Source organism: Cotesia glomerata, linkage group LG3 (genome assembly GCF_020080835.1).
Source record: "Cotesia glomerata isolate CgM1 linkage group LG3, MPM_Cglom_v2.3, whole genome shotgun sequence".
Taxonomy (NCBI): Eukaryota; Metazoa; Arthropoda; class Insecta; order Hymenoptera; family Braconidae; genus Cotesia; species Cotesia glomerata.
The window spans coordinates 4,019,218-4,041,464 of NC_058160.1; the positions used below are offsets into that span (position 1 = coordinate 4,019,218).

At 26.7% G+C, this 22,247-nt stretch overlaps 1 protein-coding gene and 1 long non-coding RNA gene across 5 annotated transcripts in view; one reads left to right on the forward strand and one right to left on the reverse strand.

Annotated features, from left to right (window-relative positions):
* The window catches only part of LOC123260761 (solute carrier organic anion transporter family member 74D), a 72,880-nt gene extending 55,481 nt beyond the window's left edge, over positions 1-17,399 (forward strand). For 3 of the 4 annotated variants that reach the window (XM_044722064.1, XM_044722063.1, XM_044722066.1), the window contains 9 exons: positions 7,354-7,718; positions 8,972-9,342; positions 9,411-9,634; positions 10,018-10,158; positions 11,179-11,298; positions 14,381-14,892; positions 15,959-16,220; positions 16,320-16,448; positions 16,775-17,399. In XM_044722064.1, coding sequence (XP_044577999.1) covers positions 7,392-7,718; positions 8,972-9,342; positions 9,411-9,634; positions 10,018-10,158; positions 11,179-11,298; positions 14,381-14,892; positions 15,959-16,220; positions 16,320-16,448; positions 16,775-16,944 — 2,256 coding nt within the window. In that variant the 5' untranslated portion in view covers positions 7,354-7,391 and the 3' untranslated portion in view covers positions 16,945-17,399. Of the gene's footprint in view, positions 1-3,629; positions 3,649-7,353; positions 7,719-8,971; positions 9,343-9,410; positions 9,635-10,017; positions 10,159-11,178; positions 11,299-14,380; positions 14,893-15,958; positions 16,221-16,319; positions 16,449-16,774 lie in introns of those variants that run through there. The other variant, XM_044722067.1, reaches the window with a different exon arrangement.
* Positions 16,114-21,304, reverse strand: LOC123260833. Its single transcript, XR_006508541.1, has 3 exons — positions 21,169-21,304; positions 16,329-16,938; positions 16,114-16,224 (listed from the first exon to the last, which is right to left on the reverse strand). It is a non-coding gene; the product is annotated as an uncharacterized LOC123260833 (long non-coding RNA).
* Positions 21,305-22,247: the final 943 nt, after the last annotated feature.

The following is a 22,247-nucleotide window of genomic DNA, read 5'->3' on the forward strand; positions in this document are numbered from 1 at the left end:
TCTAATTCGAGAAATAAATCAAATTATTTAAAAAATTGACAATTTCATCTTAAAAATTGTATTAAACATTTTTTTAATTACGATATTATTATTATCAATAATATAATTGAATAAAAGAATGATTAATCAAGAAGTTAGTGTAAAAAAAAATGCCTTTCTTCTAATTTTCATAAAATGGAAGATAAAATATTTAATTCAAAACATTAAAATAAAATTTTAATCAATAAAAACTTTTTTGACATAAATAATAATAATCTAATTTTTTTTATAAAATTGAGGAAAATAAATAAAATTTAAATTCAGTTAATAAAATATTTTCTCACTGAAATTTATACTGTCATTAAAGTTATTGCATAAATGTTTGATGCATCGACAATATGTCACTTATCTTGAAATTAATAATAATGAAACCGAGTTGAACTAAAATAGTATAATAGCTACAATTGAATGATGTCCACTATACGTATTATAGACAAGATAATAACGTCATAGTTATTACATATTATCTATGTCTATTGTCAATGCACTACCACTACATAAATACACTTCTATATATTTATACATCTATCTATCTTGGCGTATACATTTTATATATAATAATATCACAGATGTATACGTAGGCCACCATTGAGACCTGACCTACTTCAAGGCGCGCACGCTTGGTTCGTTCCGCCCTTCCATTTCTATCCCCTGGTCCCTCAGATCCCTCCGACTCTGTTAACTCTTTTATTTCATTTTATTTTATTTATTTTATTAGCTACTATATAACTATATGACTACCAACTGCTACTGCACCGCTACTACTCTTGTTAATATTTACTTTCTTCTCTATCTTCTACATTCGATCTTCCCTCCTCTTTCCCTATTTAATTATATCCTTAGTTTAGGGTCTTTATTCGCGATTAGATCGCGGCCCCAAATTGCCGCCGGGTTTAAAATTTTTTTTTTTTTAGTTTCGGTGCAAAATTTCGGATTTTCTATTCTATCATCCTTTATATTGATTATTTATTATTAAAAAAATTTATTGAACAATCAATTTTATCTATTTTTTTTTTGTATTGCCCGAAATCGCCAGAAGGCAGCGCGACACTAAACTTTTATAAAGATATTCAATTGGTTTTAAAAAAAGCGGGCTATTTAAAATTTCACTAAAATATAAATTAAGCATTAATATTTTTTGACAAAAAAAAATTGAGAATAATTTTTTTTAATCATTTATTTATTCATATTTTGAGTATATACAAAAAAAATTTTTAATTTCTAGACTAGAATTTTTAATGTTAAAATTCTTAAATTTTTTATAAAAGAAGTTTGTAAATTTTTTTTCAGATTTTCTAAAATATTTTTTTAATACTCATGATATAAATTAAAAAAAATATATATATAATTAGATCTAATAAAAACGAACGATTGACAAATTTTTAACAGTCCGTAAAAACCGAAAATTAACAATCTCAGTAATTATAAAACAATTTGAAAATAAAAAATAAAATTTATCAAAGTTCTATTTCGTGTTAAAAAAACCATCAGTCATGTGTCGTGTGTTAAATTAAATTTATTGTGTCAAACAATTTATTACGAACAAGTAGGATAAATATATATATATATATATAAACTAGAGTAAATAATAAAGTATAAATAAATGAAATAAAAAAAAGTGTAAATATACATTTACAAGTGGACTACTCAGTACGTAGACAGTTTAGTTGTTATTGTTGTTGTTGCGCAAATTTACAGAATGTATATTATTACGGAGGTCATGGGGTCAGATCTGGGTTAGATGAGGTCGCGTATAAACTCCGTAAACGTATACATTGTCAACAAAATTAATTACAACTATGGGCGTTGAATTGTCCGTTTTCAGCGGTCACTTTATTCCCGCTCAAACTCGAAGATTATTTTTATAAAATAATTACAGATCAATGGACGCAATATGCTCGACTTTAAATCGATAATTGTACCTTGGTAATTATCGTCGGTTATTATTGCATTGAGTGACTCAAGTATTGTCTTCTAATTTAAGTTTTACGATCTTGTTTTTTTTTTATTTTCCTTAAAAAACATCATCTTTAATTAGAGTTCAGAGGTTGTTATTATTGAAGAAATATAAAAGTATTTAAGGATATTACGATTGTAATTGGTTCTATCCATAATTAGATGGAATTTTTGTCATCAAACTTTGAAGAGCGATAAAGAAAATAAATGTGTTTTATTCCGTGAGTTTAATGATTGATAATTTATGGGTTCATTTTACCCACTTTCTGGTAGATAAAAATGGTGAATGTAAATATGTACTTTTCTGTTCAGTGAATGCAATCCGGTTTTCAATCTTTAAGTATCTCAATTATTAGTTTACATACTTATTTAATATTCTTGTCTGAATTATTTTTGTATTAAGTAAAAATTTATTACTTTTTAATAATAATATATTTTAAAAATTTTGTAACTTTATTATTATTATTGTTATTATTTAAAACTTTAAAAAAATTTTATAGAACACAGTAAAAAATTTTGCGTCATTGCGTCAAAAAACTTAGTGTTGAAAATTATTGTGTAAAATATTTAACACTTTTATGTGTAAATTTAAAATTTATTCTGTTAAATCAACACAAAAAAGTGTTACATACTCAACATAAAAATTTTTAACACAATTTTTTACTGTGAATTATTAAATTTTATATAAAAAAATAAAATTCCATAAAATCAACTACCAAAGTTCAGTCTAAAGATAAACACCTAAACATATTTTTATTATTGTCTAAAAAAAGAAACATTAATTCCCGGATTTTCCCAATTAATTTCTAAAAGTTAGTCTTCAATATTCCTCCATTTATTTGCTCAAAAAAAAGCAAATAAATAGACACTTGTTGCAGAAAAATAGTTATAAAAAGAATTCAATTTCCGGTGACTCCCTTGTATATTATTTCTCATAAACTATTTTATTAGTATCAAGCGGAGATATTTATCCACTCTGTTGATGTCAATAATTGCATCCATGAACACTCCGGTATAAGTATATTAGTGTGGAAGTAAATAGCGTGTTATTTGCCCAAAAAGATGATGCTGATACGGCGGGCTTTGGACCATAATTTGTGGTGGAAGCCCGGCTTCAGCTAATCTATTATTACGTTGGATGTGTGTGTAACACATTATCCATCATATATATATATATATATATAGATGTAATATAAACATAAATATATGTATAACAAACTGGATGCGCCTCTACTTAAAGTGCATTAGCTAAGGTACATCGTCCTCTGAAAAATAAAAACTAAAAAATCCCGCGTTATTTTTTTTCATTACAGATACGCAAAAGTATTTTCGTTACTTGTTCGCCAATTGGTTACATAAATCGCTATCAAATTAAATGGGCTGTGAATTTAAAAACTCTTTGGCCTGAGAAGCTATTAATCATCCACGTAAAAATTAATCAGCCGGAGTGGGGGGATAAGAAACATACGAAATACGAAAAACTCGAGCAAGTACCCTGAGAACACTTACATATTGTCCTAGGTGTTACAATAGCCACCATGTGTATAAATAGCCGGGTCGTTAATTGTTAATATCGTTAGTTAATGATTTGGACTGATAGCAAGCGCATCTATGCGTTGAAATTATTATTTTTTTTTTTTTTTTTAATTACTCGTAAGTTTATAGTTTGACATTATGGAATTGAAGAAAAATTGTGATGTTATTCAATGGAAATAATTTTTTAAGTCAAAATTATGAATAAACTTTTAATATGAGTGTGTTTTTTTCCTACTTCTTCTTTACACTTTTTTGGAACTGATGTGCGGAAAAAAATATTCTTAGCAAGTAATAAAATAACTATTAAATATTAATCATTTTATGTAGTGATATTTTTATTTTACTATTTATTATTTAAAAGTTAAAGTTAAAAATTGACTAATTTAATTTTTTTCGTATAAATTTTTACGGAATTTTTAAAGTTGATTCACTGACAAAAAAAATTTCAAAATTCTTTGAATTTTTAAAATTTATTCAAGAATTTTTTTTCTATTTAAGACGATAAATTAAAAAAAAAAAATGATCTTCTTGAATAAAGATTTTTTCTCTCAAATTTTTTCACAGCATTAATTTAATTATACACTGATAGAAGGATTTATTAACTATTAATAATTTAATTTATTTGAAGACAATTATTTAATTTATTAAATTTTAATAAATATTTTTTAACATTCAATAAATATTTATTTAGGAGGAAAGTACATTTATTAATAGTTAATAAGTATTTATTAATAGTTAACAAATATTTATTAACAGTTAATAAATATTTTGTTGAGTGAATTTGTTTCGCTTGCAATGTCATATGATATGAAGATTGCTTATAAACAAAAATCATCTTTATAAATTATTTGCATTAATTATATTACATTATAATAACGTTTATTGTAAAATACCAAATTCTATCACAGCTCATAATTATCTTTTATATTTTTAAATATTAAAAACGTTAATTTATTTAGTGAATTTAATTATTATCACGTATTCTAGCTGTAGGGTTATAAAAAGTGTCAAAAGAAAATTGCTATTTTTGCTTTTTATTTTAAATAAATATTTGTTAACAGTTAACAAATATTCATTAACCATTAATAAATATTTATTAACATTTAATAAATCGTATTTAATAAATAATTTATTAACTGTTAATAAATATTTATTAAATCCTATGATGTTAAAAAATCATTTATTAACAGTTAATAAAGTTTATTAAATATAAACAAATCCTTCTATCATTGTACAATTAAATTTTCTTTTAACTGTTTAAAAAAAAATTTTTTTTTAATTCTGAAGTTCTTAAAACTCAAACTTATTTTTTTTTGTATAAATTTTTACGGAATTTTTAAAGTTGATTCACTGACAAAAAAAATTTCAAAATTCTTTGAATAGAATTTTTAAAATTTATTCAAGAATTTTTTTTCTATTCAAGACGATAAATCTTTAAAATAGTATATTACACACCTAGGGGAAGTAAAGTAGAAACCAGATCACATGTAATTGTTGGCCGAGGCGAAGCCGAGGTCAACAAACATGTGATCTGAGGCTTCTTATTTACTTCCCGAGGAGTGTATACTAATTTTTGTCCGGCGAAGGCGGAAAGCGGCAACTTAGTTTAGCGCATCGGGACGAAAGTTGCCACTTTCCGCCCGGAGGGCAAAAATGATCTTCTTAAATAAAGATTTTTTCTCTCAAATTTTTTCACAGCATTAATTTACTTATACAATTAAATTTTCTTTTAACTGTTTAAAAAAATTTTTTTAAATTCTGAAGTTCTTAAAACTCAAATTCTTTTACAATAAATTTTTTTGTAATCACTTATTTTAAACTCATTAAAAATTACTTTATAATTTCTGTATTTCTTTTTTATTAAATCATAATTTTTACTTTTTTAATCAATTATCTATTTTTACACAATCGTTACAATTCAGAAATACAGAATAATCATTAAAAGTAATAACAAGTAGTTGATCGTAAAAGTGAAACGTATATGCAGATATTACCTGTAATAACTTTCTACCAAATCGGAAAATAATTGCCACTAGGCCTAACCGCAACGTATCGAGTATAATAATTCAATATAATAATAAGAAGACGAATTAATAAAATAAAGAGCTGGAGGATAATAAATTGAGTAGGTAGCTGGTAGCTGTTGCACGTTTAGATTGTCTGGTGGCTGGCATTGAGATTGAGAGGTATTATACATCTATATCTATATCTACCCATAATAACAACATATATATATTCAAGACTCAATACTCTATACTATATACTATATACTATGACTATGTAATGCCAGTGGGACAGTGAAAGGCGACCTAGACCAAGTCTCTACCACCTGAGCAGAACTGCAACCTGCTTGCTGATTAGATGTACTCTGCTCTACCATTTAAATTTACATTTACATTTATAATCTAATTTATTATCAAGATAGAAGCGACAAACTGAGAGCTTCACTTTATATTATTTGTTGAATTATTAATTAATTAGTATTATTATTTATTGTTGTTGTTATATTATACTTGATTTAATATAAACAGGTTTATCGTAAACTATTAATACTATTGTCCCTGATAACCCGCGGTGAATGATGTGAGAGGTGATTTCACTCTCAACTCACTTTCGATTCAACTTATTACTATCACTATCACTGTCGCTATTTATCTTCGCTCGCTAAAAATGAGGCTGCGGTAATTGTAGTCAGTAGACAATGAAAAGTAGAAAACTCTTTAAGCTTTCTGTTTTTAAAAAAAAAGTCATTAATTTTTTTGTGTAATAATGTAGTAAAGAGTTATACATTTACAAGGTCCAAAAAGATGATTTTTTTTGGAGAGGATTTTTAATTAATTAATATGAAAATTGATATACATATATTGGAGATTTTGAACTTTATTAATAAGTTCTTTTTTTAACAAATTATGATTTTTTTTAGATCCTGTAGACGATTTTCGAAGGTTTCGTTAAAAAGGTTACTTGAAAAAAGATATCTTCGGTTTGAATAATCAAAATTAAAAAATCTAAAAAAAATCAATTAATATAAGACATTATTTAGCGATTAACCGAAGGAATTATCAAAATATCTATTTTTAACAAATTAGCGGGTTGACAAAAAAGTTCACTTTTGATTTTCAATCAAAATTTTAGCGTTAAATTGTTTATAAAAATATAAAATATTTCCGGAATTATTAATCCTTGAGTCAATTACTATAAAATAGAGTCAAAAAAATTGTTTCAAAATTAGAGACAGTTTTAAGAAAAAAATATTCAAAATTTTTGGCCTCAGCCCCATTTTTGTGCGATACGCTCCGAAAAGGATTTACAAAAATCTTCATAACTTTGAAAATACTTGTCCGACTGACATTAAATTTTCTGTTTATATACTTCAATATACTTCAATATATGTTAATTACAAAAACTAAATAAAAAAAATGATTGATTTGTTATAAATTCTAACTGCGCATAGCCCCTTAATTATTACAAACAAACTTACTTAAAATTAGAAAGGTTATATTATAATACAAACAAACAAAGTATATTTTTAATTATGGCACATGTTTTTCTATTAATAAACAAATTTAATTATAATAAATCATAATATTAATGATTATTAATAATAATAAATGTATGTATAATTACAAAATACGCAATTAGTTACTCCGAGAAGGCTTTACAAAAATCCTTATAACTTTTAAAATACTTGTCCAATTAACATAAAATTTTCTATGAAGATACTTATATATATGTAGATTAAAAAAATGAAAAAAAAAATTGAATTTTTTGAAATTCTGGGTGCGAATGATTTAATTTAATTAAATGTTTATCTTTTTTCAGGTTAAAAAATTAAATTTGACAATTAATTTGTCCCCACGATGGCCGGCGAAGACACCCAGATAATCGCGAACGGAACCGTCAACGTCCTGACGATAATTCCCAGCGAGAAAATGTCTAATGACACCGTCGAGATGCACAACAAGCTGAACAACAACAAATCAATCACCAACGGCAACGGCAAGGTCCTGGAGATCACTGCTCTGGAGAACGGAAAGCTCCTTGCCGTCGGGGACGAAAAATCCAACAGCTTGCACACAGAGTTCGATGATGTGGATGTCTCTTGTGGATGGGGCCTTTTCAGGCCGTTCTGGCTCCAGTACTTCGCAACCAAACAAGCTTTTTTGGTCATCTTCTGCCTCACCTGGGTAAGTTTTGTGAATTGTATACTTGTTGTCACTTATAAGTTTGATTTACCGATTAAATATTGGAGGTACGAAAAAATGTAATCCCGGAAAAAATAGACCCGAAAAATTTTAAACTTATGAAAAATTCATACCATTTCATTAAAATTATTATAAAACAAAAATAATAATAATAATTTATTTATTTATTATATTTTAAACGCCAAACGGCTTTGTACACGTTGTCATTACAGAAGTTATAAGAGAAATAAATATAAACAGTATTAATAAAAAAGAAGACAGAAAATAGATTATTATACATAAGGAGAAAATATTGCAGCATTATGAGTTACAAGATTTCTTTTAATTTTGCTAGGAATGATTTATAGGAACCTTCGAAAAAATTTATGTCAGTGTGATATCTGTTAACAAGAATTGATATTCTGTTTCTTGGACTATTGACCTAATTTTTTTTTTATTTTTTTTTGTAACAAAAAATGGAGCGATTATTCTAGGGGTGCTTGTTTTTCAGGAAAATTTTGGGTGTGATATACAATTATTATTATTATAATTTTTATTTTATAATAATTTTAATGAAATAATATGAATTTTTCATAACTTTAAAATTTTTTCCAGGTCTATTTTTTCCGGTTTATTTTTTCCGATTACCGAAAAAAATGATAAGAAAGTTTTTTTGTGAAGAATTCAATCCCTCACAAAAAGGTCTCTTATCATTTTGTTAAGGTAAAAGACCCAGTTATTGACACTGGCCTAGTTATTGACTTGCAATTTTATTTAAATTCAATAAAACAAATCGACTCTAATAAATTAATAAATATAATTCTTGAATTATAAATTTTAAGATAATTGGTTTTTTGAGAACATTTTATTTTTTTAATTAGAATTGCGTCAATCAACTAGGCCAGTGTCAATAACTGGGTCTTTTACCTTATATGGATAAGACCTCTACTTAGAATAATTATTTTAACTAAAACGGAGCAAATTTTTCATCTATTTGATAATTTTTTTTAATTTAATTTCCAAATTAAAAAAATCGATTTGATTTAAAATACGAAAAAAATTACAATAAACCTTTTATGTAGAAAATTTAATCCCCTTCAAAAAGATCTCATGATTTTTTCCTATCTTTCACAGTTTAGACAGAATAATTAAAAATAGTTTAAAAAATATAAATTCATATTTATAGCACATAAATTTTATTTTTATTTTAAAATTATAAAATAATTTAATTATCTTGTTATTATTTTGGCTTACAGGTGCTACAGGGCATGTACTACACGTACTTTGTCTCAGTGATAACAACTATCGAGAAGCTGTTTCAAATCCAGTCGAAGACCACGGGGATCATAATGTCGGCGACGGAAATCGGGCAGATTGGATCCTCGCTCTTGCTGACTTACTACGGCGGTCAAGGCCACAGACCCAAGTGGATCGCCTGGGGCATGATACTCTTCGCCTTGAGCTCTTTCACCTGCTCTATGCCCCATTTCATCTTCGGCGAGCAGCTGATCGAGCAGAAGAAAGCGCTCTTTACTATCAACCCGGACTCCGCTAGCACCTCGAATCATGTTACTTCTAGTCTTTGCACACCGCGCGCTCATATTAATTCTTCAGTGGATCTCGACGGGTATGCCGATTTTTTCGTTTATTTATTTTATTGATTAAATGGAAAATAAAATAATTTATTTAAAACAGGTCGTACACCACAGACTCACCAAACTTTGTCTCGGACACTACTGAGTACTGCGAAGGCACATTTCTGACAGAGCAGGAAATTCAATCGAAAATAACTTCCATAGTTCTGGCTATTTTCTTCGTTTCGCTTCTGGGAGTTGGAATGGGCCAGACGGCTGTTTATACTCTGGGGATTCCTTATATTGATGATAATGTTGCTTCTAGAGAAAGTCCTTTATATTTTGGTGACTATTCAATGTCTTTAATTTTTTTTTTTAATTTTTAACTATAGATTAATTATTTTATCATTAATTTTGATCATAAGAAATTTTGTAAATGTTTAAAAATTTTTATTTGCAAGGATGAATAGTGTACTGAAAAAAAATTACAAGAGAACAATCCAAAAAAATAATTCTAAAGAGCTTTTAAGCAAAAAAAAATTTTAAACTAATAAATTTTTCTAGATTTACAAATTTTATTAAAAAAAAAAAAAAAAAATTATTTGTATTTTAATATCAAAAATTAAATTTGAAAATAAAAAATTTAATTTAATAATAATAAAAGTTAATATGATTTAATTTAATAATAAAAATAATAATAATCTTTAACAATTATTTTATATTTCCAGCCATAACAATAGGAGTAAGAATTCTGGGCCCAGCCCTTGGATTTATTCTTGGCTCGTTCTGCACAATGATCTACGTAGACCCGTCAGATAATCCGCAAATCACTCCTAACGACCCGCGATGGGTTGGCGCCTGGTGGCTCGGTAAATTAACTCATTACAATAGACCACCTCTTTCTTCCCCTCTGCCTTCACTAAGAGCCGTTTCTTGGCATTGAAGTTTCATAAATTTCTTCTAAAATAAAAATTAAAAAAAAAATCCTCTGCAGATAGATTATCTATAAATTTACTTTCTAGCAGAGCGCTTTTAAAAATTTCTATTTGACAATTATAAATTTTATTTTTAATCACATACGATGTTTCATATCATTCTCACCAATAGTCAATTTATGATGATAAGTATTTAGGCTGCATTCGAAAATGCTCTATCTAGATACATAATTAAGAAATGACCTTGTATCTAGTGAACTATTGATGTTTTTGAAGATATAAGCTCATCCTGACATTACACTCATCGAGACCTTTCATTTGAGTACCCACATCAATTTTTTATATATTTTGTATATTTATATATATGTATATATGAAAAATATATCAAAAATGCATGTGGGTACTCAAATGAAAGCTCGCGATGAGTGTAATATCAGGATGAGCTTATATATTTAAAAAATTCAATAGTTAAGAAAGTACAGTGCAATTTAACATAATTAAGAAACGACCTTGTATCTTGTGAACTATTGACATTTTTAAAGATATAAGCTCATTTCGACGTTACATTCATCAAGACCTTTCATTTAAGTACCCACATCAATTTTTCATATACTTATATATATTATATATATGTATATATGAAAAATATGTCAAAACGCATGTGGGTACTCAAATGAAAGCTCTTGATGAGTGTAATATCAGGATGTGCTTATATCTTTAAAAACGTCAATAGTTAAAAAAGTACAATGGAATTTAACAAAAGTAATTATTTAATAAAGCAAAATTTTATTTATTTATAGTTCACAAGTCACGGTAGTCACATAGTGACTGCAAGGTTACTAGTAACTTATTAATTGTCAATAATTTCAGTAAAATACTTGAATAAAAAATTTTACAATTTTTTTAGCAATTTCAATTCTTATATAATTGAACTAAAATATTATTTACTTCTAGGTCTGGTGCTGATATCAGGGATGCTGATACTGGTGAGCATCGCAATGTTCGCGTTTCCCTCCCGACTGCCGACCTGTAAATCCTCGCCCAAGATCGAGGACTCAAAGCCAAGTCTGAAAGGTGAATTCATTATTTATGTTATTTTAAGTCCCAATAAATTTTATTCTTGTCCGCCCGGTTACAATTCACCATCAGTAAGCTAAACTAATACTGATGTAAGTTAAGTAAATCACCATACCAGTCAAATCCAAAGGTGTCAAGGACGGACAAACTAGTATAGTCTTTTCGCATTTCGTTCATCAATGCCGGCAACACATGTGTAATGTAATATATGCCGAGTTGGTATAATTTATCTTAACCAGCCTGAGATCTGCTCCGATTGCAGGACATAGACACACATACTCTTACTCGACGTTTACATTACGTATGTATAATATGAAAGAGTACGCATCTTACACACTCAAGTGTGCTCAGTGGTACGTGTTCGTGTGAGTCAATAATAATGACTGACCGACTCGCGAACGGTAGAGCAAGTTCATGGTCACCGCGATATAATACTATGTATAAGTATAAATGTATACTGTATATACTATATACTACATACTACGTGGCTAAGCTGAGCCGCGATACCAGCCAGGACCCTGATATACGATGAGGACACGTGTGTGTTCTCCAAGCACACTAAGGGGGACATAACACATAATATAACATACAAACTAAATAAAAAACGTCTACCCTAAAGCTAAACTTCCACACTCGACTTCTACTCTGCTACGAATGCTTGCTTTTTTTAACGTTAACGCTGTCAACTATCTTACTTACGCCTTCGATACTTACCTACAAGACACCTACAACTTACAAGACTCCTCCTCAGTAATTTGCTTTTTATTTGATGGTTATTTTTTTTTTTTTTTTAATTTTTGTTTTATTTTTTAGAAGGTTTCTAATCGATGTTTATATTTAGTAATAGAAAACTTTTTATATTATTGTTATTATTATTAATTTCACTTTGTATAAATATATTTTTTTTTTTAATTGAATCACTAATTTTTTGGAATTATTAGTAAATTTTTTTTCTACAATAAATTATTTATTAAAAAAAATCATAAAAATTAAAAAATTTAATTTTAGCTTATAGTTTTTGAAGAAATATATTACATAATATTATATAAATATAAAATATTTTCATGTATTTTCAAGTTTGATAATAATAATTATTATTAAATTTATAAAATACTTACAAGACTTACAAGACTCCTCCACAGTAATTTGCTTTTTATTTGATGGTTATTTTTTTTTTTAATTTTTGTTTTATTTTTTAGAAGGTTTCCAATCGATCTTTATATTTAGTAATAGAAAACTTTTTATTATTATTATTATTAATTTTATTTTGCATAAATATATTTTTTTTTACAATTTTAAGTCTAAATTTTGGAATTTTTTGGAATTATTAGTAAAATTTTTTTCTACAATAATTTATTAAAAAAAATCATAAAAATTTTTAATTGTTAATTTTAGCTTGTAGTTTTTGAAGAAATAATTTTATTATATAAATATAAAAGGTGTTCATGTATTTTCAAGTTTGATAACAATAATAATTGTTAATTTTATAAAATAAAATTATTTTTGTTAAGTGTCTGCAGATTTTAAATCAAAGTACAAGACAAAAAATTATCCAAGTACATATTTATGTATTTAAAATCGCAATTTAAACAGTAACCAAATCAAAAGATAATTTTTACATTAATATAATTAAAAATAAATCGAAAAAGTCTCCCCTTGAAAATACAGCATCAAGATAAGAATTGAGCTTATAATACATTAAATAAATTTTTATTATAAAATAGAGATTAATCCATTATTATTATTCGTAAAAAGAAAGATGATAAATGATAAATCGCCTAGTATAGTTAAGTATAAGTATAAGCACCAGGGTCGCGGTCCAAGCTCGAAGGTGTTACATAAACATTTTTATCTCGCAATAAACTTTCAGTGAATTAATTCGGCAGATAAATAACTTAGTAGGACTTGAATCCTACGCACGTTTTATTTGTCAAAATAGACAAAGTCCAAGGACTTCCCTGTATATTATATTATTATATGTAGAGACTCTAACCATGTGTTGCTCTAACTCGTCATCGTAAGCTGGCAACCCCGCATAGATCCATAGGATCTACAAGGTGAAAGAAAAAGAAAAAAACCGCGGATGGCATAAGTCAAGTTAGGTATATTCATACGTATGAGGATGAGGATGAGTTAGTAAGAGGAACAGATGATAATAATGATTATGACGATCGTGTAGCGTAAGAATGGCGCAGAGAGAGAAGTTATTAAACAGCGTTTGTAAAACAAGATGTATTGCCTTGTACTTATGCTAGTCCAGGCTTACAAACCCAGTAGTGAAGATATAATAGCGAATATAAAAATTACATAATCGCAAACCGACAAATTAGGCAAACAAGTATTTTTATTTAAATTTTTATTTTAATGAAAATGATTTAGGTGATTCCTCGACAGACTTATAGTTTTTTTTTTTTTTTTTTTTTTTATTATACAAAATTACATTATTAGTATTTATTAATAATAGGGAGAGTTACTCTAATAGAAAAATTATTTAGTTAAGTAAAATTAACTTAAAACAAAATTTATTGGTTTGAAAATTTTTCTTGATTGAGTAGCAATAAATTTTTTATGATTTTTTGGGCTCAAAATTTTTTTATTAAAAATGAAAATTACTATTTAAAATAAGTTTAGTTAATTAATATGAATAAGTTCATAATTATATTTTTGTCAATTAATAAAATAGTTTTATAAAATAATTATAATAATAATATTTTTAGGAAGCTATAAAATAATAATAATAAAAAAAGACTGTTGAATATTACATAGGACAGAATTTCTATAGAAGAATCAAGAGACCAACGACCTGATTATAATACAGAATATTAGGGATTAAAAAAGGTTGTGGACCTTTATAAATTCATATGTAAATTAGAATAATTTGACTGACAGTAATTTGTGATATAGGGCTTTAAATAATTTATGTCTTTTTATAAAAATAGTTATCAAATAAAAGAAACTATCAAATACTTAATATTAACAATGGAAATTATTTATTATTATTATTATTATTATTATTATTTATTTATTTTTTTTTTCTATTTTTATGACAATAGGTAACTAACAATAATTTTTTTTTCAGATTTTCCAAAAGCGGTGAAGAGACTCCTAAGGAATGACATCCTGATGTACAGAACAGCGAGCAGTGTGCTCCACATCCTGCCGATCGCGGGGCTGTACACCTTCTTGCCAAAGTACCTGGAAACGCAGTTCCGGCTGCCAGCCCACCACGCGAACATGATATCAGGAGTCGGCGGGATCCTCGTGATGGGCCTGGGAATAATAATCAGCGGCGTGTTTATCCTGCGCATTAAGCCCAACGCAAGATTCGTAGCCGGGTGGATAGCCTTTACCGCGGTCGTCTATGCCGTAGGTATGGGCACTCTGATGTTCATCGGGTGTCCTATGGACGACTTTGCTGGGTTGACGACCAACGCCGAGGGCGTAGCCAGCTTTGAGCCTACATGCAATGCTGATTGTGATTGTGGACGCAATAAATTTAGTCCCATATGTGGAGCCGATAAAAAAACTTATTTTTCGGCTTGCCATGCTGCTTGTTCAAATTTTACTGAAATTGACGGCAAAATATCTTCTGTAAGTTTTATTTATAATTAATAGTTACTTTTAATTATTTAGTAAAATTTTTTTCAAAATTTATTAAATAAAATAAAAATTTGATAATTTTTTTTTTTTAATTGTAAAAAATTTCACTAAAAATTATTGATTTAATTTTTTAAAAATATTTTTAAGAAATAATTCATAAAAAAAAATATCAGATGATTAAAAAATTAATGTTTTTTATTTGGAGTTAGAATTGTTAAAAAAAAAAAAAAAAGTTTGGAAAATCCAAAAGTGCACGACTCATAATGCTCATTTAATTATGAAATATTAATAAAATAAAAAATGTGAAAAAAATATATAAAACAAGTAAAATAGCACGATAATACGTACGCGCCTCTAGTCGGATAAATGTACACAATATATATAGATATACAGTCTTCTGGTTTTTGTTTTATTTTATTAATTGTACATAAACGATACTGAATTATCTAGCCATTCGCATTCGGTGACCTACAATTCTTCCAAAGAATTTAAAAAAAAAAAAATTTTACTCAATTAATGGGTTTTTTCGCAAGTTACAGTGTTTTCGCACAGAAAAAAAATGTTCTTGAATCAAGTATATGATTTTGAAGAACAATATTCTTGATTTGAGTAAAAAAATTCTTGATTTAAGGAAATTTTTCTTGATTTAAGGAAATTTTACTTGATTCAAGAATTTTTCGTCTTGATTCAAGACAATTACCCTCTTTAAAATTATATTTTTGGTTCATGAATTTTTCTCTTGAAACAAGATAATTTTTTTTTTCAGTGCGGAGTTTCATACATATTTCAAATTTTTTGACCTATTTTGATGTTTTTTTCCATTTCTATTACTCTAAATCAATTTTTGAAAAGTGTCAAATTAATCTCCATTAAATTATCTTGACAATAGTATGCAAAATATCTTGATTCCGTCAACTAACAAGACTATAATAATAAAAATAGTTGTCGAAATAAGGCGAACAAAATTTTTCGATTGTAAAACACTCTCTAAAGCTTCGCATCATGAGCCGTGCAAAAATTTAATAGATTAAAATTAATAACAATAATATTTTTTTAGTTTTACGGTTGTCAATGCATCGGTCAAAATGAAACATTGAACGCAGCATTTGGATTATCATCAATTGAAATGAGCAAAGCAACAATGGGATATTGCGACCTAGAGTGCAGTAACTTCTGGGTGTACATGATCCTGTTTTCTCTGTTTGTTTTTATCCACTCTACCAGTGAAGTGGGGTCGATGCTTCTTATTCTGCGATGCGTCGATCCCCAGGATAAAGCGATGGCTCTAGGTCTCATACAATTTGCGATAGGCTTATTTGGTAACTACAATTATAATTAATATTTAATGTTAATAAAAGTTAAATAATAATAATAATAATAATAATAATAATAATAATAATACTACGATTATCCTACAGGAAATGTACCTTGTCCCATAGTGTACGGAGCAGTTGTGGATTCCGCATGCCTGGTTTGGGATAACTCCTGCGGTGAGCGTGGCGCCTGTTGGCTCTACGACTCAAACATATTCAGGATGTTCTTTCACGGTACGTTCACCGGGTAAATTAGTCAGAGTAATGTCTAGTGGTTTTACTTTAGCTCACAACATACTACTACACCACCGTCACTCCACGTTGATTTGTTCTTCCCGAGTCATTTATACTTAGCGAGCACATAATATAACATATAGCACATAACATTGCTTAGGTACTGCATCCAGTACCGGGTATAGTAAAAATAACATACTTTCCAGTAAATCTTGTTTTTAAACCCATACCTTGAGTACCTCGAAAGTATGTGGCGCAGGGAATATAATAATCTTTAAAGTCAGTACTCAACACAGTGTGATTAATTAAAATTTTTTAATCCACAGGCACTACGGGTGGAATACTCGCACTGGCATTTATTGTTGATCTCGTTGTGTGGTACAAAGCCGGAAAAATAAACTTTGTCGAAGAGCAGACGGCTCAAGAAGGCTCCGTCGAAGAAATGACGACTCTTAAACCTCAGGATAAACGAACCGTTGACAACGATTACCTGTAAAAGGTTTTATATATTTCTCCGCTTTTTATCCAAACAAACAAAACTGAGAATTAAGTTTAAGAACTTTTAACGCAAGAAAGATAACTAAAGCTAAAGAGCAAGAAGAATATGAGAGTAAATATTTTTTTTATAGGCAAGATCTCTTGCACTTTGCCTATATACATCTATATATTTTTTTCAAGATCTTTAATTAATATAGATAATAATAAATTCATAAGTAAAGATAGTGCGTTTAAACTTAACCAGTGACTAAAGATATTCATTATTTTCGTAGCTATACATCGATCGTAATCTTCAATATCGTCAGTGACGAGTTTTGATGTTTATCATTAATTATAACTTAGATTGCCATAATTAAAGGCGTAGATGCAGGAAATTGCATAATAATGATATATATATCTACTAGGGTGGCGCAAAAAAAACCGACTATTTTTTTTTTTTTAGTCTCGAGTGAAAAAATTTTAAGAGGTCGCTCAAAATTTTTTTTAATTTCAAAAATCGAATTTTTTTTTTAAATTTTTTTTCTCGTTACGTCATAATTTTATAGACCAAAAAAAAATAAGTTCCTGAAAGCTTAAATTTTGAAAGGTCACTCATAATTTTTTTTAAATTTCAGAGTCAAAAAATGCTAATCCAATTAAATAGTCACTAATAAATTAAAAAAAAATTATGAGCGACCTTTTAAAATTCATATTTTGAACTGAAACTTTCAGGAAAACCTTTTTTTTGGTCAATAAAATTATGGACGTAACGAGAAAAAAAATAAAAAAAAAAAAAAATTCGATTTTTGACGATTTTTGAAATTTAAAAAAAATTTTGAGTGACCTCTTAAAAATTTTTTTTAAGCTGTCCTTTGGAGAGGGCTCTTAAAACATCAAAAACTAACATTTTTCAACTCGACTAAAAAAAAAGTCGGTTTTTTAGCGCCACCCTGACATCTACATATATCTCTATATTTAAATATAGAAAATATAAATATTTGATTAAACTAGAAGACGAATAAACAAGACAGGCAATATTATATATTTTTTTTTATGCCTAAATATGTAACGGTGCTACCAACGAAACAAAAATAATGGGTAGCTGTGATTGGATGGTCTTTTAGGCTATATTTTGGTACCGCCGTCCAATATGTGAATGCTCGATGAAGAATAACTAATGATTAGTGACTAAATGATTGATTATTGAAATAAGCAGTAACTATTTTTGGAGTATTTGATTGGTGACTAGTCTGGCAATGGTAACTGAAAATTAAGAAAGTTTTTTTAAATAATTATTGATAATTATAATTGATAAGTGAACTAGGCCCAGTGAAGATAAATTTGAGGCTAGCTTTGGAATGTTTGAGAAGAATATAATATTAATAGCGACGAAAATTTAAAAGGTATTTTAATATATACTTTACAAGTAACTTAAGTCAATGTCTTTTACATGTTTTGCGTATATTTAGGCGTAGTTTCTCAAAATATTTAACTTTTTAAAGGCATTAAAAAAAATTATACTGAAATTAAGACATTTGAAAATTTTTTGAATTTTTATTATTAATTTTTTGTGAAAAAAAAAATTCCACTTTTATTTATTTTTTCAATTTTAAATTTTTTAATAATAATTTAATTGTTAAAAAAAAAATTTTTTTAATTTTTATCATAACTAAAAATATTGCAAAAAAATTTACAATTGTATTTTTTTTTAATTTCTAGATGTGGAATTTTTTTATTATAATTTAATCATAAAAATTCAAATTTAAAAAATGTCTTAATTTCAGTGTCGTAAAAAATTCTTATAAATCTAATAAAGTAGATTAAAATATAATCGTTGGGATAAATTATAGCAATTATGCTCATAAAAAATTTGTATTTTTGTAAGTGTTCTAAAATTATCCAGTTCAAGCTCGTTGAAGCCTTATGTAGCCTTAGAGTAGAAAAATTCTCTAGTTCGAAAAATTCTCAGCCATTATTAATAATAATAATAATAATAATAATAATAATAATAATAATAGAAAAAAAGAAAACATTAAATTCCGAGTAATAAAAAAGTAAAAATATAAATAATACTATAAACCCTTGTTACGTTTTACTTTGAAGAGATTAAGCTCACGCCGAGACTGAAAGTGTTTATGTATCTGAAAATATCAAGATATAATAGAACTAAACTATTTTCTATGCTCATTACAAATATAAATAATAACGATAATAAGTAATAATAATTATATTAATTATTATAAATAAAAATAATTATATATTAATTTAATAATAAGCCGTACAAATGCCCGAGTATTTTCTCACAGATTAACGGGATTAAAAAAGCAATTGAAATGAATCAACTCGTACAATATATTAATTACAAAATGGATAAATAAAATATAAACATAAACACGTCTCAAGCCGGTCTAAAAGTGGCTTTCTCTTATTTTAATTGTTATTAATGTTGTTGTTGATATTAAAAGCCGAATAATGGATGATTATTTTTAAAAAAATAATAATATTTAAATCCACTTATGATTATTATAGGTGGCTGGTAAAAACAAGCTCATCAAGCATACAGTATGACAAATTTTAAATTATCATTATCGACAAAATACAAATACAAATAATAATAATAAATACAAATATCTCTTTTCGCACTTGTAAATAAAAAAGTACAATACCAAATTAAACCCCGATATCATGTGAGATTACCAGCGGAACTGTCAATTTTTTTTTTATAATTAAATTGTTACTGTAAAGACTAATTTTATGAAACACTGCCAGTTTTTATATCCTTTTTTACTATTTAAAATACTGCCGGTTGCATTTTTAACGATCAGTTGGGTAAGAAAAATTTTTATCTTGAAGATTATTAAAAAATGGACAATTTTTTTTAATTTTATTTAATATTAAAATTCTGTCAATTTAAAAAAAGTTCAAAATACTTTTCTTAAATTTTTTCCGATAAAAATAAAAAAAATAAAATTGTTCAATTTTTTATATTCTTCCTTGTAGAAATTTTTTTAACTGAGTTTTCTACACGAAAAAACAAGATGACACTGGATATCATCCCAGATTATACTCAGTGATATATCTGTGGTGAAAAAAAATTTCAGATTGTAGCTAAAAAAATCCAGATTATACGGCGTGATATCTGAATTATATTCGTTATAATCTGGATTATACTCATTGTAATCTGAATTATACTCATTGTAATCTGAATTACACTCATTGTAATCTGGATTACACTAGCTACTATCTAAATTTTTTTTTTCACACAGTATAATCTGGGATGATATCCAGTGTCATCTTGTTCTTTCCGTGTACCAAGAAAAAAAAGTTCCTCCATAAAATTTTACAGATATTTCATTCTAACTTAGACACAGAAATTATAAATCTATTGAATTTTACTTACAAAGAGATTGATTATATTAAAAAAATATATATAATATCACATTTATACTATTTTATATACTTTACGAAGTAAGGTTAGAAGAAAACAAAAAAAAAAGGTTAAACATAACCTTCAATGCCGATTTCACGTAACTAATTTTAAAAAATTAATTATCTAGTTAATTATAATTGCTAGTCTCTAAACGATATATTTAAATAAAATATATGTATATTAATAAATATATCTTCTAAAATGAATAAGATTAAATGGTTCTGAACATTATGAGAGAAAACAATGAAGGTGATAAGTGATAAGCAAAGTACATATATATTAGAAATATAAAATGAATTGATTATATATATATATACTTCACCAGATATTCTGTAAATCTTTATATTATTTTAGTTATAAAAATTTATTTCTATTAGTTTTATAAAAAATTTTTATTGATTCTTGTATATATTAATTTTATAAAATTATTTTAATTAATATTACTATTATTATTATTGAAATGATTATAATTATAAATAGAAAATGTACTAGACGACGAACATCACAATTCGGATATTATTAATTTTTATATGTATGATTATTATAACTATTATAATTATGATAATTCGTTGTCAAAAAAAGCTGTAATATTTAAAAAAATATTTTTATGATATAAATGCCCGATTTGTTATAGATAACAATGCAATGCGTGATAATAAGATGGTAAATTTTGTTGATTTAATATGAATTATGATTATGGTTATTGATTGTATATGAATTAGTTTATTAGTTGACCGATAAATGGATATTGAATTTTAAAAATAACCCACAGTTATATTTTTGTTAATGTGATTTAACGCATCGCTGATGTACCTTTTGAAGAAACAATACACACTCTGATATTTTTTGTTAGCCTGTGGATTGTTGGGTATACTAGTTACAGTTCAGATACGAATTGGCAATACAAAATACAGTAATAAATAAGTAAGCTTGGTTGAAGAATCCAAAGGCTAAGACTGATAACAGAATTATACGCAATCGCAAGTAACCAATTACGTATTTTGTAATTATACATACATTTATTATTATTAATTATTAATATTATGATTTATTATAATTAAATTTGTTTATTAATAGAAAGGCATGTGCCATAATTAGAAATATACTTTGTTTGTTTCTATTATAATATAACCTTCCTAATTTTAAGTAAGTTTGTTTGTAATAATTAAGGGGCTATGCACAGTTAGAATTTATAACAAATCAATCATTTTTTTTATTTAGTTTTTGTAATTTAAATATATTGAAGTATATACACAGAAAATTTGATGTCAGTCGGACAAGTATTTTCAAAGTTATAAGGATTTTTGTAAATCCTTTTCGGAGGGTCTCGCACGAAAATGGGGCTGAGGCCAAAAACTTTAAACATTTTTTTCTTAAAACTATATTTTTAAAATCGGTGAGTAAGATTTATCAAAAACGGCTAATAAAATCAGTCTCTAATTTTGAAACAATTTTTTTGATTATATTTTCCAGTAATTGATTCAAAGATTAATAACTCCGAATATATTTCGTATGTTTATAAATAACTAGCTGTTACCCGCCCATTTCGCTGAGCGTTTTATAGAATTACATTTTTAGATCTAGACTTGAAATTTAATTGAAGTATTGTTTTGATTTGCACAGATTCCAAATAAGCATTAAAAGTTTTAGTTAAAGTCATTGCAAGTCTCATAAGTGAAGTTGAAATCTATCTAGCTTCAAGTGCGAAGAATTTTTCTATTATTGAAAATTTTCTCAGTAACATCAAATTTTTATAGAAAATAAATTTAACATGTTTTTTACGAATTCTATTTAAATAAGTAGCCAAATTTATTTTTCACATGTTTAGTATTTGGAAAATACATTCTTTTTAATCTGTTATATTCCCGCAATAAGAATAATTTATAAATTAT